Source organism: Pyxicephalus adspersus, chromosome 9 (genome assembly GCF_032062135.1).
Source record: "Pyxicephalus adspersus chromosome 9, UCB_Pads_2.0, whole genome shotgun sequence".
Taxonomy (NCBI): Eukaryota; Metazoa; Chordata; class Amphibia; order Anura; family Pyxicephalidae; genus Pyxicephalus; species Pyxicephalus adspersus.
Window position 1 is genome coordinate 44407390 of NC_092866.1, and position 19238 is coordinate 44426627.

Here is a 19238-nt window from a genome sequence, read left to right on the forward strand (position 1 = left end):
TCTAAAACAAATACATTTTCCTAAAGTGTATTCAAACCCCTACATACTTTTTAAAAACCCCATCCAATAGCTAAACCCTCCTATCCCCTGGATAGTAGGCCCATGATGCTAGTTACTTCAGGGGCATGAAAGGGACAAACCTGCCTTTTTTTACCCCCTACTCCCATGAAAGCTGCATCCAATACAAAACGGATGTTGGACATTTTCTCAAGTCATAGGAGAACCTACAGTCTTAAAAAAATCCTTCTGATTGGACTACCAGCAGCCCTAAGCATGCACAGTTCATACATACATTTTTTCTGTAGTCATTTTAGTAAAACTGTAATGTTCAACTGATCGGGGTGAATACAACACAGGAGGTTAATATAAAATCTATAAGATGTCCAAAAAGTAAAGAAAAAAACAAAAAAAAAAAAAAAAACAATTTATAACGGTGCTTAGACTTGGGAGGAACAAGGCAATGTGCCTCCCCAATACCCCAAAGCATCAGGTACACCAAGCAGCAAGGAAATGCACTGGAAAATACAAGTGGATGGGGTATGGCATAAAGAGAAGCTGGCACAGTAATAATCTTTAATAATTCAGTTTATTGATACACATAGCTTTATATGGAACTGTAATATGCTTGTTAAAGCAATCCTTCTTTCCCAAACCCTACCAGAAATAACTGACAAATAACTATAAACAGCTCTTTCATGCAAAACCAAAGTTAAACCCATGGGTCCACTCATTTCCATTTCCTCCAAAACATGTCCCCCATCCCCTCCATCTTCCTCATAACGCCTATAATCTAGCCTTTACATCTCAAAATTAAGAAGAGGTTTACACATCTTATTTTATTCATATTTAGCAAGCATCACTCCAAAACCTAGATTTTCCTAAACAGCATTGTTCTACCTCAGCTTTGCCTGGAAAACCCAAAGCACAGTAATTCAGGCCATTACAGAAGAGGAAGTAGGTCACACGATAACCTCCTCTGAAAACATAACCTCTACAAGGATTTAAAAAGATACTTGCAAGAGCCTTTTCTTACCTGTACTTCATGCAGTCGTATCATATACAAATATAAAAAAAAACATGTTTACAAAATCTATATATTAAATATGCACATATATATTACAGTAGCACAGGACACCTCAGTGAGGGCGCTTCAGCTGTGGGGCGATCTTATTCTTCTTCAAACTCAGCCAGGCTGAGGCACACAAAGTCCCCATAATGGGAGATCCCAGAAAATGCAGCCTAGTTCTTAGAGGAACCAGCCACAGGCCCGGAATTGATGACTACTTACAGCCAACACTCAGGAGAGAGAAAAAAAAAAAAAAGTCTAAAAAGCTCCGAATGAAGGTTTCACAAGCAGTATGATCTAGCGAGCCGCAACAAAAACCAAAACTGCACACCAGGATATTTATCACTAAAATGTGCTACCCTGAGGACCTCTGACCACCAGCAGTGAGGAAGCTCACTAGTAAGAAACCAGAATATTAATTTACCCTCTACCTACAAAACCCAACAGTGCCAGTAAATTCTGAAACAAAATGTCTTGGGAAAACAGGACCATAACTCTCAGATTCAAAGGTTAATGGCACTTCTCTCCGTACCATCTTAACTTGTGTTATATTTACTTCTAGTCTTGGACACTTCTGCCCCATGTCCTTGCAATACATCCCTGCGATATCATGTATGGATATCAGCAGATTAGTCTCAGCCTTATACCTCACTACAGGGAATTCCTTGGCTAAGCACCATCTTTTACTGTCCAATATAAAACATCCACCATAAAGGATCACTTGGTAAACATCCAACACCCTCTTTTTCCAACATAAGGCTTCTTCCCTTTTACTTGAATACTGGGCTCTCCTGAATTCCCACATGCGTTTCCGAAAACCTTACACAATTTCAAATGGCTCACCCTGGAAACTCTCTCTTTTGCACAAGGAGACTACAAGCGGAGATTCTGTTATGTATTCAAATGTGACCATTTCCTATCAAAGCTACCTCCTGCAAACAAATTTGTCCACGTAACATGTTCTAGGAACTGGGACACAAACTTCTGTCTAGGTGGTACCACATACCAATGAGGTTACACAGATCACTCCTACAGATACACAATACCTGTTGTCACAATGACTATGGAACCATGCGTTTGAAAAATGCCCAGTTATGCTGAAAAAAAGCTATACAAAAAACCACAAGGAGTTAGTCCGTATACTTCTGTACAATTTGCTAACCTTTGAACCCCCTGCTGAACAGCCATTTTTTTTCAGTTCATGTCAAATCCCACCATGCATATACCACTTAACTGGCTATGTTATATATTATGTATAAGGGCACTTCTTGTCCAACAGTAAAGGTAAATCTTTTAAACAAACATACCACTAATATTGTATTCCCCTTTAAAAAAGGAATACTAAAGATATTCCGCCAAAACTGACTCAGGCTTAAAAAAGCAGGTCTGCTAATCTGTGAGAGGTGGTCTGTAATTTTCAGTCTGCAACATTTTCCTCCCGTTCCTACCAACCGCTTAACCACCATTCTCCCCCCTGTCCGTCTTCCACCTGTATGGCTGCGCTCTCATCATCTTCCCTTGCTGATCTCTGATCACTTTTCCTGCCCTTCCTACAATATCTTACCACACATCTCCAGCTCTAATTAACTTCTTCAAATATAGAAAGTAAACTAAACAACCCCCCCAGTTCTGGAAATACAGCCTCCCCACAACCATTTTATGAATTTAAAACATGAGATGTTCATTGCGCCATATATTTTTTTTTTTATAAAAGATGATTAAATATATGAATATTGATGCCATGTCAGAGTTGCTAGAAAGAGGGAAGTTAGGAGGAGGAACTTAGGAAGAGGGGATATAAAAAAAAAAGTTGGCGTAAAAAATGTCTTTTATCTCCTACCAGGGTTTTGTTCCACTTTAACAAAATAAAGTACAGAATGGCTGGCAAGGAAAACTGCCAAGTTTTGACATGTTCATTTGTGCAGCTGAAATCAAATTTCATTCACTAGTTTGGTTTTTTAGGCGATTAGACACATGTAAAATTTATTTTTAATGAAAGCTATTTTACCAAAGCAAAAATGCGACATTTTAATGCCTTTTTTTAGGGGACTCAACACAGAAAGAAAAAAAAATATTAGATATGTTTTTAACCTGCAAATGATGTCCTTATGAACCCCCCAACACACACACAAACACACAAACACCTGCTCATGAATTTCAATGAACAGGATTGGCATCTCCACGGACATAAGCCGTGGAGTTAGCAGTGAAGATGGCAGCACCATTCCAGACAGCAATGACAGATCCTGGACATTTCATTGCCGCAGGGTGAGAGCACAGAAAAGTATGTGCCACAATCGGCACGTATGCTGTGTATACTTGATTATTAGGTCAGAAGCTCACCACCCACCAACAAGATTTGTTCCGCTTTAAAGCAAGAATGAGAAGATCAACAAAAATTGTTTCTAAAAGGGCAAGATTGGATCAACCCAGTTTATTCAAAATAGCTTCCAAATTGTAGAGGATGAAAAAAAAACATTTGAATATTCCTGCCACAGTGAGGGAAAGAAGAATTTGATCCCCTGCTGATTTTGTACGTTTGCCTTTTGACAAAGAAATGACGAGTCTATAATTGTAATGGTAGGTTTATTGTAGGTGTGAGAGACAGAATAACAACAAAATGACCCTCACAAACCCAGTGCTCAAAAGTCAGAACTTGATGTGCATTGTAATGAGTAAAATAAGTATGTGATACCCTATAAACCAGCAAGAATTCAGGCTCCCAAGTGTCTTCACTGTATGCAGGTAACAAGCTGAGATTAGGAGCACCCTCTGTAAGGGAGTGCTCCTAACCCAAGCTTGTTACAGTACCTGTATAAGAGACACCTGTCCACAGAAGCAATCAACCAGATTCCAAACTAGCCACCATGGCCAAGACCAAAGAGCTGTCTAAGGATGTTGGCTGGATAATTCGCAAATGGAAGAATCACAAAATAACGGTCAATCTCCCTAGGTGTGGGGCTCCATGCAAGATCTCCCCTCATAGAGTTGCAATGAGAATGAGAATGGTGACGAAGCAGCCCAGAACTACACGGGAGGAGCCTGTCAATGATCTCAGGGCAGCTGGGACCATAGTCACCAAGAAAATAAAGACTATGGTCCCCCTGCTCAAGACAGCACATGTACAGACCCGTCTGCAGTTTGCCAATGAACATCTGAATGATCCAGAGGAGAACTAGGTAAAAGTGTTGTGGTCAGATAAAATCAAAATTGAGCTCTTTGGCATCAACTGAACTTGCCGTGTTTGGAGGAGGAATGCTGCCTATGACCCCAAGAACACCATCCCCACTGTCAAACATGGAGGTGGACACATTATGCTTTGGGGGCCATCAAAATCTTGGGTGAGTACCTCCTTCCCTCAACCAGGGCATTGAAAATGGGTCTAACACACAGACCCAAAAACACACAGCCAAGGCAACAAAGGAGTTGCTCAAGAAGAAGCACATGAAGGTCCTGGAGTGGCCTAGCTCTGTCTCTCACACCAACAATAAACCTACCATTACAATTATAGACTGGTCATTTCTTTGTCAGAGGGCAAACCTAAAAAATCAGCAGGGGATCAAATACTTTTTACTCATGGTAAATGTTTATATTGAATGAATTCAGTAAAAGCAAGTCACCCCTACAAATTTAGAGGAACATAGCTAGATAAAAGTTTAAAGATTGGATTTATGGAAAAAAAAAAAAAATTGTATGTTATCTGTGTGTCACCAGTATATAGCGACTTCCCTACAGGCACAAGCTGCCATCAAGAAGGCGGATATAAATACACACAGGTGCTCAAGAGACCGCAGATAACCCATTTACAGAAACCGCTTTCACGACAAGGTTCTTCTTTTTTTTTTTTATCTTTTATTTGATGTTCAAAATTAAAATGCGAACAGACATTATTTATCGTTCAGGGACAAAACTAAAGATAGACTGTTTCTTTCCCACCCTCTCTCCTTTTGAGGAGTCCTCTTTAAAAATGAGTGTAGCAGATTTTAGTTTATACCTTTCATTAAAGTTTCTGACCAATTTTTGCTTTCTATAAAATTTCTGGTTTGCAAATAAATTACTTTATATACAGTTCACCCATGGCAAAGGATTTGTCAAGCAAAGTTTTTAAAAGTGAGAGCACAGCAGCAGCTGTTTGCCTTCTGTAGGTCTCTTTCTCTCCAATTTTTCATCCTGGGCTGCCTGTACTGGGCTGCCGGTATGGAGGAGGAGGGACATTCACTTTACATAACTTTTGTGCATACATTTCAGCTTAGTAAGATAGGCTTTTTGTAAGCAGAAAAAAGCAAAGCCAGACTAGTTTGATAAACATGAAAAAACAAAAACCAGACCTTCACCTGTCAGCTGAAATTGAAGAAGGTAAAGCAAACCTGTCCTTTTCCAATATTGGCAACCTGCCAACTAAAGATACATACACGTCAGATAAAGCAACGGAGACAAATGGTCATGCTCAATCTAAAGGGAAAATTTGACATGTACAGTGGTTCCCCAAAGTTGTTCATTAACCTCCCTGGCGGTCTCATTATGTCAGTATTTTTATGCCAAAAGCGTTTTGCATGGAAATTTGTTGTTTAATATTGTAGGCCTGTAATTCTTATGAATAACTCCCAGGTATGACAAAGTTTGAAACACAAATCATAATATAATAAATAATTATAATAATGATAAAAAATAATGAAATAATATATTAACAATAAGTTTATTCAAATCAAAAACACCGAAATGTTTTCAAACAAGGGTTCAATATTATTGATAAATTTAAATTAAACGTCTAGTAGACATCCCGGGTATGGTAACGTTTAAAACATGGCACTGCACAAAGTCCAACGTCACAATCAGGACAGTAGAACCTGGTTTCCTTTCAGATCCTCCTTCCACCGTCATCTCTCTTTGAGCAACAAACCACGCACATCCTTGTAGGTGCTGCCTTTTTCTCCGTTGGTGGGATGTTCTCTTGTGAGGTGACAACCGGTCAGGCGTTCCGGGTTGACAACGGCAACAGTATGACGTCCAGGTCTATTCACAGCCATTGATGGTCTTTGGTGGTTCATGACAATAGATTCGGAAACTTTCCAAATGAAGTCAGAATGACTCACAGGCCTGTCACTCTTTTGCTTGTAGAGAATGTAGGCATTCCACAAACACTGCTCAACAAGATGCCTGAAAATCTTTTTGTAGTACTTCTTTTGCCGTTTGGTCATTGCTGGGTAGAATGTCATTGCTTGGTCAGCTCTGTCGACACCTCCCATGGTGTTATTGTAGTCTATAACTACTTGTGGCTTCATGATTTCTTTCCCACCTTTTGTGCGTACCATACCAGTGGAGGCATTATGGAATGTACTCATTAGGCACACATCTTCCTTGTCACACCATCTCAGGGCCATCATTTTGCCTTTCTTTTAAGCAACCATTTCTCCTATCTTCAGCTTCCTTTTTGCAAACCGTGATGGCAGCTTGCGCCGGTTAGCCCTAACAGTTCCATATGCATCTGTTTTGTGTTGCAGAAAAAACTCAAAGTTCAGAAGTGTAAAGTTGTCGGTTGTGACACAATAGCCTTGAATTAGCAATGGCTCAATGAGTGAGAGAACAGAAAATGTTGCCATTCCATAGTTGTTGTATTTTGGGTTAAATTTTCTCCCTTTACCAGTGTATAGGACTGAATTCCATATGTAGCCAATAGACATTCATGCAGCATTGTTAAAGAGGAACTAAACTCAAAACTACCTAAAAAAAAAAAAAAAAATTACACTTCAATCCCGCAGAGCAGTCTCATCCATCTGGAGGTGTCTTCCATCGGGTCCCATAAAGTCCAGGCATTTTTCCCCAAACCAGCGGCGTCATCTTCTCCTTTTCTTCCTGGTTATTCTTCCTACGTCACCCGACCCAGGTACGAGATCGAGTGACATAGGTTGGAAAAAAAAAAAAAAACTTGATCTCACTGCAAGGCTTTGCGCTCCCAAAATAAGGGGGCATTGCTGCACTTTTTTTTGTTTTTAAAAGTGTGTTGCACTTAAAAAAGAAAAAAACAAAACCTGAATTTTTATTTTACATTAAAGGGTAGACAACCCTTTTATGTTAAGTGACATTTCTAAGTTTAGGTACGCTATAATATCTGAACCGCTAATCTGAGTACTAGTCATGTCACATGGCAAGGAATATGGGATCACTATTCTATTGTATGTATATCAGGCAGCACCGATTGTTTCCAATAATTAAAAGGAGCAGAAGATGAACAAGCGATACCAGGTATAGGATTACTTTAAAGAGCATTCAAACCCAGTAACTATAATAACTATATTAACACATATATTACTGCATTTTCAGAGTGGAAACTTTACTCTGAATACCACTTTAAAAAAAACTAAATACTTTACCACTAATTCCAGGGAATTGCAACTTGTTCCTCAGTATTTCCATTTGATTCATAATTCCTGTTATCATTTGCTTTAATATTTCCATGTCAAGTGGTCTGATCTATAAGATCACATAATTAAGAAACCCCAAGCAATAATGTATGATTCTTTGCAGGGTAGACATTTTTTTTATTTTTAATCTGAAGCAAATATTAGGAGCTGTCCCCATTTACAAATGAATTCCCTCAGCACAACTCATCATATTTGCATTTCTTGTGTGTTGGACAATAAGCCTTTTTATAGCTTGGGTTATTAATGGGCAAGGATAATTAACCCACCTGAGTCCACCTACCTAATTACACTCCATTTAAAATAATGCTAGTAATGTCTGAAAATGTGCCTTAGGGTCTTTTTACAAGTCAGGAAAAATCAGGGAAAAGAAGACTCCAACACTGAACCAAGCCACTATTGTGGTCTACAGTATGATCAATACAATAGGTCAGGAATAGGGATCCAGAGGGATTGTGAGGTGAAACACTTACACAGCACCATGGGAAGGGAGACTGTAAGAAGGATAAAACCAGTGATGCTGCATTTTAGCAATTGCCGTCCATGCATCAGAGCAGCATGACAAAAGGTGAACAAAGTACAGCATATTTCATATAACTATTTAGTGGATGGGATGCCGAAGCAGACAGATGAGGGATGATCTGTACAAGATAATTATCAAAACAGTCAAGAACGGTCATTTCCGAACCAATACCCCATTACAGGGATTAGATGCTGATTCTGGATAATGCTTGAATAAATATAGTTACTCCCTCCCAACACATGAAGACATAGCCAGGGTAGTAGTGGGATTCCTGTAAATTGTAATAAAAAGGTGCACAGCACAGATTATTTACAACATTAAATTACCTGCCTACCACTGGATAGATGTTATAAAAACTGCATAGACTCCACAAGAAATCCGACGTTCTCCTTTGGTATCCACCAAAAAGAAATTAGCCGGCGATCCTTTAGGTCACCCTGCATCCTGATGTCACCTCCTGGCTAAACAACGTGCTTTCACTCTGCCCTCTGCATGAGCTAAAAGAAAACCTGAATTCATCAGATCAGGCCACCTGCTTATCAAGCTCCATTATTATCACTACACAGTATTTATATGGTGCCATCATAGTATGCAGCGCTGTACAAAGTACATATTCATGTCACTAGCTGTCTCTCAAAGGGTCTTACAATCTAAGGTCTCTACCACAGTCAAATGTATACATGAATGTCAATTTTGGGGGAAAGCCAATTAACTTAACAGCATGTTTTTGGGATGTGGGAGGAAACCCACGCAAATACAGGGAAAACCTGCAAACGCCATGCAGATAGTGTCCTGGCTGAGATTTGAAACTGGGACCTAGTGCTGCAAGGGCCAGAGCACTTACAGAGCAAAATGCCCACTGTAGGTTCTTTAGCATTGGGTCCTGGTCACCATAAGCACTCTCATGGTCTACAGCTAAACAACAAGATGTGTTGACACATTTCACTCAGCATTAGGTTTTGCAAAGATTTGTGCTATAGTGGCTTTTGCATTGGATCAGACGGCCAGCCTTTTCCTTCCATAGGAGCCCATGATCCTGTCACCAGCCCACTATTAGTAGGTACCAACCCACAACACATGCAATTTTGGAAAAGCTCTGACACAGGTATCACTATTGAAGCCATGTCAAAATCATCCAGATTCTTAAGCTTAACCTACCTTTTTCCAACACATTCACACCTTCAAGAACGGTTTGTTCACTTACTGTCCAAAGTAAAACCAGCTCTTAACAGGTGCCACTGTAACCTAATGCACTGAACTATAGAAATAAATCAAGTGTCCTTCCCTAAGCCTGACTTCAGTTACCAATGCTGCCTGTGGACGTCCTGCATCTAATCTTGACCCGTTCCTGGCCTAGCATGCCTTGCTTTGTATCATGTCCATTCTTGGAAGCGGACCATGTTTAAAAAGGCATTACATTGCAGTGCTTAACCCAGAAATTTTTTTAAGCCGGGTGGGAAGAAATTGTAGGCGGGTGGAAGCACATGAATTGTGACCCAACGCTTCAGTAACCACCCTAAAACAGTCGTGTGGTTGCAGAAAAGTGCCGGGTGGTGCACACAGCTAAAATGGGCTGGGGAGAACACAGCATTGTTCTTTATGCTGGAGCCTTGGGTAGAAGAGTAGAAATATCTCCTGACACTGGCAGTCACAAGCAGAAGTGGCTTAGATCTCATACAGTAGATACAGAGCTTATTTTAACAAATATTTAGAAAACATCTTGCACATATAATAAAATATAAAAAAGTTATACTAATAAGAAAATTTACAAGGGTATTTTCTGCAATTTTCAAAATATTGCGGATACATTAGAACAGTGTGTAATATATATATAGTTTAGTATGTGATGAGTTACTAAGGGATAGGATTTATGACTACTTAGGTAGTGTTGCCGAGCCTAAACGTCTAAAGATAAGGAGAGGATGAAGAGAAAAGTGGCTCTTTAGGCAGTATTATGGTTATACCCAGTCTGAATACACTTGTTCAAATTTGATTTTCCATGAAGGTAGTCCTGTTAAAACAGTGGTGGAATAGACTTGGTGGATTGACTGCTTGGTGAGGATAAGTTATCTGTAGAGAGATGTAAAATATTAAACAGATATTCGCTCTCCAAAGTGAGATGATGAATATGGAAAATATGGAAAAAACACCCAGGAAAACTTCTATGGTGTTAGAAAGAGATGAGGTTTTCAAGTGCACAGGGAAAATAAGGTTGGATATTGCTTTTATTGGATAAAAAAGAAAAGCGCGCCCTGTTAGCAGGCAACCAGCACAATACTGCCTTAAAGAGCCACTTCTCCCCTTATCATATATATATATATATATATATATATATCACACTTACAAACTTAAGATGTAAAAGTCAGTGTTCCATCAAAATTGCTGTTTGGTTTAAGGTTTAGATTTAAAACCCAAAATTAATCAGAGTCTTTTGAAAATATTCTACAGCTATAAAAGGAGCCATTGTTTCCAAAGGTCCAGGGTTATGGGGCAGAGCTACCATATATAGAAGTGCGTGCACAGTTAATAATAAGCCATTGAGCAATTAGGATTATTTGAGTTTCTGAGCTGAGCTAGCAGAGTCCTAAAAGGATGTTTTAAATTTCAAACACAGATACATTTCCAGGGCCACAGCTGCACAGTGCCAAAAGGGGCTGAGAAGCTCCATGCACTGCAGCAACCCCCAAGCTACATCTTTCCCACATCCTACAAACAGCCAGGTGAGGGCCAATATATGAGGACTTTCCAAACTGATCTCTTCCGCATGTAAATGGAGGAGAGTTCCACTTTCCTCAGAAGAAAAAAAGTTCAGACCAACAAAAACTGCAGATTCACTGCAGCATGCAGTCGCCATAATCATACAGCACTGCAGAAGAGAATAGATAATACATATATAGCTTATAATGTGTGCTTAACTAATCAGTACAGAATGAGTTAATGAGCAATCTAAACACATAGGCGGTTTTCTTCTTGGCACTCCATGAGAGTGTGAGCGTGCCCAGACTAAATACAGACTGTTCTGAATGAAGCCTTTCATCCAGAGCCCCTCCACTTCCACTCTTGGAGACCTGTATCAGGAGCCATGTAACCCATCACATCTTGCTGAACGAAGAGAAAGCCTTTTACCAGTTGTGCTTAAATATCCAGCCACTGTAAAATTCACTATACATTTTGCAAAGGCAATTAAAAGACTCCTACCTAGCTAACCAGTTCAGAACTGCCGTCAGTCACTTAAATGAAATTGAAGGACAAGGTTTAGACTTTTCTTCAGCATGCTACCTGTATAATGCAGCCAAGCTATCAGTGGATAATTAGCCTTCCGTGTAACATATCCTTCCACTGACTGCTCAGAAGAAAGATCTTTCCACAATTAGAGAATAAATGTTTTATAGTAGACTGATTTCAATACACTGCAGACTTCTTGCCTTAGTCTCTAAAATTCCAAACATATTGCTGCTAGTTGCAAAGTCAGCTTTATACAGTCTGATATTAATTGTATACATATAGCCAAAATATAGGTTTTTAGGTATCTATAGACGGGTAGGGTTGCATTGTCTAATAAAGTGAAAAGATCCTGGAGATGCAACAGGAAGAGAGGAAATTCTTAAGGGGATATTCCATATTATGACATTTGACATAATTTGTAAACAATTGTGAAATTTGAGAAAAAAAAAAAAAAGCCTTTCCTCTACATTAATAAAGAGTATTGTTCTCATCATTCCCCATTTTGTCTCTGCGATTACTAACCTTATCAAAATGCCACAAACCCAGACAGAAGAAACTGCATTCGGAGTGTCAAAAAAACAAATTTTTTGGTTATGTATCCATACCAGGTCATTCACAAGTGTTAAAAAGAAAACCAACAGAATTAGAACAATTACATTTTCAGTAGTTTTTACAGAAGGTCACTGATGGCAGCCCATAGGTTTTCCTCATGACTAATCTTTAAGAAAGAGAAGTATCTTAACAAACCTGCAACATTCTGCATTCTTTGTGTGATCACACTAATGTATATTATCATGGACAAACCTTCAAGCCCCCACCCCCACCTTCCCCCCAAAGAAAACCGCTGTATTTAAAAAGGGGTCTCAAAGATTAGAACCCCACCTATGTACTAATCAAATCAGAAAAGCAGGCAGTATGGTAACCAATACAGAGAAAGCATTTGATTTTAGAATTTAGCACAAAGTTACAAAATCAAACAAAGTAATTTTATGAATATCAGCTACTAAAGATAAAGTAATACAAAAAGTAACTAATGTGTTTTAAAGTGGAAGTGAAATTGTTGGCGAGTTGTGAGGTTCTGCCATTAGAAGCAATACTGGACAATTATAGCACAGACTTACCTGTCTGCAGGTGCCCTGCAGCGATCACAGGTCTAGAAGCCTGTCGCCAACGTGTCCCAGGAAGACATCATCTTCACACAGGACTTTACGGCTATTCTTTGAATGGCCGCTGATGATTTAACTCCTGGGCATGCAAAGAAGTTACATTGTCCCAACAGCTGGCCAAGCGCTATACTTCATAGCACATGCTCCGTGGAGTGTGGGGCTAAACTATAAAGCCACCAGGAGCCAAGTCTTCTCACTGCCAAAATGGAACATTTTCATGCTTTTCTTTTTGTACAGGTCACTGAAGTTCTGTATACCCAACCTGAAGGCTAAGTGCTATTATGAGCAGTAACAAACGAGTTGTCATGCAGTGATGCACCTTTTATTCCACTGAATTAAACAGCCGATGCACACATGCAATGTGGATGGGCTTGGACAAGGCATGCAAAATTAGTGTATTTGCTCAATGCATGGGACAACATAGATTGTACTGGGCTCTGTTGCAATGTATTTTTAGAAGGTGTGTCTGGGTGCAAGTCATAATAAATGGCACAAAACCATACGAAAGCAAGTATCCTATGGTATTGCATGTTGTGTGGTGTGAGCAAGCAGTACATTTAACAATATAGATAAGACCCCTCCGAGGTTCCAATAGGCCTGGCCACATCTCAAATTACAAACAATCATAGGTTCAAAACAGACAATTAATGGGGCCAAAGCCAAATTATCTATTTCTACAATATATAGTGAAAAATTCTATCTTAAAATTGCTTTACTATCAAAAATATTTAAAAAAAAACATATTTAACAAGGCACACTAAAACCAAGGCAAGCACCAATCAAAAAGGCAGTACATTTAGTTAACACAAGCAGCAGTCCTTATAGGACTGAGAACTAAAATAAAATTTTTCATAAATAGAAAAAAAAACAATATATGCAAAACAAAAAAAAAATAATATGTAATGCTGTTGATAATGGTTAATCTCTTTCTATGTTCACCCCTGCAAGATGAAAACTACAGATCAGCAAATCATGTTTAGGTCAAGGCAAGACTGCACTTGTAGGCTGCAAATGGTCCAAAAATCTATGGACAATGTGAAACGCAGGCAAATTATATCTGTTTGTGAAGGCCATAAAATAAATAAATAAAGTATTGATTTTTCTTCTGTATTTCAGTATCAGTTTTTACTATCTGCTAATCTGATTTAGGCCAACACATCTATTTACCGTTCTTGTGAGATGTAACGGTTATCTGTAGATTACGTGGTAACCTGCAGTGTGTTGCAGCTGACATATCCATTTATGGCTAATACTTCATATTATCTCTAAAAAGTTTCACAAAAATGATCACAGATGTAGGTTAGACAGTAACAGAGTAATATTAATTTTCCATTGTAATATTAGGATCTGCGTGTCATATCTGGTTTCATATGAAAAGAATAGAAAACCACACTCCCTCAACAAAATAGGAAAATGAATACCAAAATTGGTATGTTACATCTGAACTCATTTAGGTCAAAAAGTTACCTGTTCAGAGGGCTACCTCGACCCTGATATCTGCATTTGTTTGGAAAAGAATATAAACAGCAGGCATTGCTCTGCACTTGCAATGCAAAAGGAGAACCCTCATCCCCTCCCCCCAGGGTCCAGCTTAATTAACTGCAATTGTTTTTGTACTAGTTAGGGGGAAAATTTTAGCATCCTAGTAAAAAATACATCTTGGGCATTTTGATGACAGTATAGCACCAAATCAAACCCTTCCCTTCATCCACACTACAGTGTTCTCCCCAAGCCCACCTCCCCGATGAGTTGGGTCACAATTCAGGGGCTTCCACCTGCCTACAATTTCTTCCCACCCAACTTACAGAAATTTCTAAGTTGAAAACTGCACTTGGTTGGAAGTGGGTTGTTTTAACAAGGTATTTTCTCTTTAAGCAGGTTTTATTCACAAGTTCCAGAGATGGTACAAACAAATAAATCACCATCTCAGAAAACATATGAAAAAGTTGTTTATAGAACAAAATATGGTTGACATTAAGGACAATGTTTCCAGACAAAAGAATTATCCTATGACTGCTCATGCAATTTAAAGTTTCACAAGTGGAAAAGAAAAGTCTCCAGGAAATGTTTGAACTTTGTATGACAGATGCTGATCAAATCCCGGAATCCTAAAAGCATACAACTAACAAGAACAGCAGATGCAGGGACAGTTTTATGGATGTTCAAGTTGCTTCTATGAAACCTGAGCATTATGGTCAAGTCCCTTGCAGAGAGTCAGCAGGAAAGACATGCAATGTTGTACATGTCTCTCCTGGGCAAACCCATCCCTCTGTCAGTGAGGATATCCCATAGCTTTACCTCCTCCCAAATGCTTCTCTTCTGCCAGCTGGAAGAACCTGGCGTGACTCACAGGCTTGGGAGGGGAAGGCAAGGGGCAAGCCAAGTTAGTGAAATAACAAGCCACTGAGACTTCTAATTATAGGACTCCTCCCACCGACCAGACCTCTGCCAAAACATAACAGAAACCCTATTCTCTAATTATGATCAAAGATCTTCTCCGCAGACAGCTGCTAAATAAGTACTGAGCCTGGGACTATAGCAGACCATACACCAGCAGATCAGGCTGCCTTTCCATTCTCTTTTGGCTGCGGGTGGTCTAATCCATAATAGATTCAGCCACCTATGGCAATAGTCAAAACTGACAGATAGGGATGTTTGGCACTCATGCCAACAACTGTAATCATATGAGAACTCAATGCAATCACAAATTAATAAAAGAACCTGTCACATGCTGTGGGGTACCCTGGAAGTAAAGAGTACCTGTGCCTTCTTAAGCCATGGCAAGAAAGTGTACAGCAGGCAGTCCTTGGTGCCTGTAAGCATTTTACAGTCATTACCACACCATCTAGGGAGCAGGATCATGCAAACTCCTACTATGGAATGGATGGTCACACTATGGTCCCTTCACAACATATTCGTCCCTACTGGCACGTAAGTTATGTAAAATTACACAGAAAATCAATAGCACAAGCAGCAGCCAGAGCACAATAGATATGCTTGCTTTACATTCTGCGGGTCATTTTACTCAACTACCAGAAGGTTTGCTTTAAATAATATCCAATAAATTCTAAAGAAAAATACTTGTTTACTGTTTTTCAAATTAAACACTTCAACAGTATGACAAAATCTGAACTCAACCACACAACACAATTATGCTTCGTATTCAATGATTTGTTGTTGTGTTGCTTCTTTTATTTTCCAGTCACAAAGTGGGAGAGGAGCAGGACTAAGTCTTAAGGGAAGCAAAAACATTTTTTTTTAGGTCCCCCACTTTGCCAAGCTGAGCTGCAGCAACCTCATGATAAAAGGAGCAGAAATACAAATCAAGTGGCAGGTAAAGGGCTTCCTTAGACACACCTCATCTGTGTATTTCTAAAAATACCTAGGAGGTCAGCTTTAACTATGGCAATGATTATTTTCAGGGGGGCACCTTGCTGCATTCTATGATAAAATAGCAGCAGTCATCCCTACTAAATGACATTGGGGGACCACCATACACATGCTACATTTTCATCATCATCATCATCATCTAACACGTGTACAACGCTTTACCCATTGGAACCAGATTCCAGTGTATTACAGTCCAATCAAGGAAAGTCAATTCTGCTTGCATAGCTATGAGTTAGTAATCACACCACAGAGCCTTACTTGTTCAGGACTTGTTGTCAAACACTACTATTTGCAATAAAATTTATGCAATTGAGCACAAAACATATCAAGTGTCTCCAATACAATTTCATCTCAATAGCACCTGGCACATTTGAACAGACGCAATGCAAAGTAATGCAGGTAAAAGCAGTCTCACAACAGTCAATGCTTCTGCTGACCTTAATTTTACGAGTGTTTTGAACAAATGTAAGAAAACAACACAGATCTAAATAAGAAGAAGCTTTTAAATACTGCTTAGCGACAAGAGAAGCAGCGTGGAGTTTTGATCCACACTTACAATGTGGATACTACTGATGGAAAAAGAATGTCAGGTGCTCAGCGTCAGAACAAAGGAATGTTTGCAAAGAATTACCTCTACCGTAGACGAAGGGCAACTTCAGAGCTTTTCCCTGTCTTGCTAGACTGATGTGCAGGTAGGTAACCCAGACTGCTGAGGTAAGTAGCACCAACAAAAGAAGAAGTTTAAACTGCCTGCGGATCTTCTTCACTGGCAACCAAGGCATCCTGCTGGCACCATCACCAGGAACAGCGGTGGGGCCGCGGACAGGGCTCCCTTACACACTTCCAGGGCGCATGAAGACAGAGGGATGTCTGTTAATATGAGTAGGTAAATACTGTCAGTGACTTCAATAAAGCAGATGCAAGAACATCACAGACTTACATTAGAGACCATGAAAGTCACATTAATACAGTTGTCCCTTACTGTCGCGCTAAACCTCAAATCAGACACCTGCACACATCTGTCATTGCTGCTTACCGAATTGCTTCCACAGAGCTCCACAATTACCCAAATACTGTGAAAAGAATACAAATAGCTTATACTAGAAGGCTCAAAATGTGTGTGCATCCCACCACAAATACCCAGAGGATACCTTGCTTTGTATTATATTCCTCAAAACCTAAAAATCTAAAACAATAAAACATTTATTGCAAATCAATACCATCAAGGATCAATCCACCCAATAAGCACACTTCAAACAGTTGCATTGAAGATCTCATGAGATCTCAGCAGACAGATCCCATGGAGGACAGCAAAATTTGGTTGACCCTGCTGGGAAGCAGTTGTTGCATGACAACTTTATTCCGTATGTCACCTGCGTTGTCACTCTGTTACATGAGTGGAAACTGCAAGCCAACATGTCTATCAGATTTTGCTACCTCCAGTGCTGAAGTCCCAAACTGATGTTTAAGGTTAAGAAGTGGAGTTTAGGGAAATCACCTCCACAATCAGCACCGCAAACACCTCCTAGTACCCAACTCCAAGCAAAGGTTAATAAAATGTGTCCTTTGTGTTCAACCATTCCTTCCTACTGTAGCCTTCCTTCCCCAGAACTAATCTAACCACAAACTCAGCTACCTAGAATCTACCTTCCAATAGCAATGTAATATGAACACCAGCATGCACATCTGTGCAGCACATCACACCAGAACACTGGTATAAAGCAAAGATTCTTGGGTGCATGCATATATACAGGAAAGAGCTACAAAAGCAAATGCAAAAAAGTAAGGATGAAGAAAAACATAAAACAAGTGTATAAAACAAAAAAACACACATGGCATTTTAATATGATTTGTAAATATTATCCAGCTAGTGTTTAGATCAGGAATATTTAGAAGATTCCAGCTGAACATGTCAGCTTTGGGTGGACTGATCCATTACCAGCACTGATCCAATACAGAGAAAAGATGGAAGGTAAATAGGGACACCTTCAGCAGCAGGCGATCTCCATTAGGTAGAGAGAGCTGTGCAGGAGACAATATCCAGAGCCCTGGCTGTCAGAGGCAATGATCCTCCCTGGAATACAGACACCTCTCAGTGCCAGGCTGCAGCCAAGGAAGTAGACTGCATTGAAGGGACGCCTCGGCATTCAGGCTCACATGATTCTCAGTCATCCGAGGCAATCCATCCTCAGACTGTCACTCATGTGATGCATTATCAAGGCGCTGCCAATGTGTAAGGTCACCGAGCTCTCTAGGGATGGGCACACAATATTCACCCTCACATGATTCGTTCACAGTGAAGGAATCCTTGTCATTCCACAGGTGTCTCCCGCCTGCCGCGTCTCTTTTCCCCCTGCTAGACGTCTCTTTCCCCGTCCATACTCCCTCCCTTCCTTGCAAGCTCTCTTCTATTGAAAGGAACCCTCCTCTGGTATCAGACCGGGTTGCTTTCCCGTCTCCCCTCCTCTGGTGTCGTTTCGCTCAGTGCCCGGCCTCTAGCAGTCTCTCAGCTCCCCGGGCTGTCTCTCCCTCCTCAGGAGCATCAACGCTGCAACGCAACCAAGCTTGTAACGGGACCAATCTAAATACGGGCACGCTTCCTCCAATCACCTAGCGAGGATATGGAAGATAGCCAATCACCTCCAAAGCATAACGCCACTGCAAATGGTTGGGTTGCACCCGGCGTCCATCTCCACGCCAACGCGCGCACACCTTGCGGGGATGACCATTTTGTTGTATAGGGGGGGATGACACACTTTTGCATATGTATTAATGCTACTTCTGGATTTTTTTGTGGATATGTAGGAACTGTTTTAAATGAGTTCTAGAATATATGCTTTTTGTACAATCTGACAGGTTTATGGAGAATATAAGTTTTTTTTGTTTGTTTTAGGATTATAAGGATTCCCCTATTGTGTAAGATGGTCGGGTCCATGTGGATTGAAGGCTCCTTTGTGTTTGCAGTGATGCTTAGCTGATACAGGATGCTGTGCTCTCGGGGTTGTGTTTGTGTACAGTAGCTTCCTACTAGCAAATCCTTGTCTTAATGTGTTGGTTTTCAATTTTGGTACATAATAACACATTTTAAGTTTCATCCAACACTATTTAATGAATGAATATTAAAACTGAACTCCAGGCAAACATCTAAAGACACATACAAGAGGGGTTCAATATGTCATATAATGCCTAATCTAGGACACCTCTGGCTTCCAGATTAGTCATATTTTTCTTGGTAGGTGAGCTGATCTTTCTCTGCTGCAGTTAAGTAACAGAGTTTTTGTCTGTTTCCCCCCCCACTTTGGCTCTGATTTATTAAAGTTCTCCAAGGCTGGAGAGGATACACTTTCATCAGTGAAGCTGGGTGATCCAGCAAACCTGGAATGGATTTCATTTTCTTTTTGTTAGCAAATGTTTTTAATCCTTGACCAGATCATTTCAGGTTTGCTGGA

The 19238-nt window shown here is 40.0% G+C and overlaps 2 protein-coding genes across 2 annotated transcripts in view; both read right to left on the bottom strand.

Moving 5' to 3' along the window:
- B4GALNT4 (beta-1,4-N-acetyl-galactosaminyltransferase 4) overlaps positions 1-18405 on the bottom strand; it is a 50008-nt gene extending 31603 nt beyond the window's left edge. The window contains exons 1-2 of the mRNA XM_072421744.1: positions 17776-18405; positions 16421-16659 (exon numbers count right to left, since the gene is read on the bottom strand). Of these exons, the coding sequence (XP_072277845.1) occupies positions 16421-16571 (151 nt within the window). The 5' untranslated portion in view covers positions 16572-16659; positions 17776-18405. The remainder of the gene's footprint in view (positions 1-16420; positions 16660-17775) is intronic.
- MRPL23 (mitochondrial ribosomal protein L23) overlaps positions 1-19238 on the bottom strand; it is a 706510-nt gene that overhangs the window by 310491 nt on the left and 376781 nt on the right. The gene's annotated exons all lie outside the window — the stretch shown is intronic.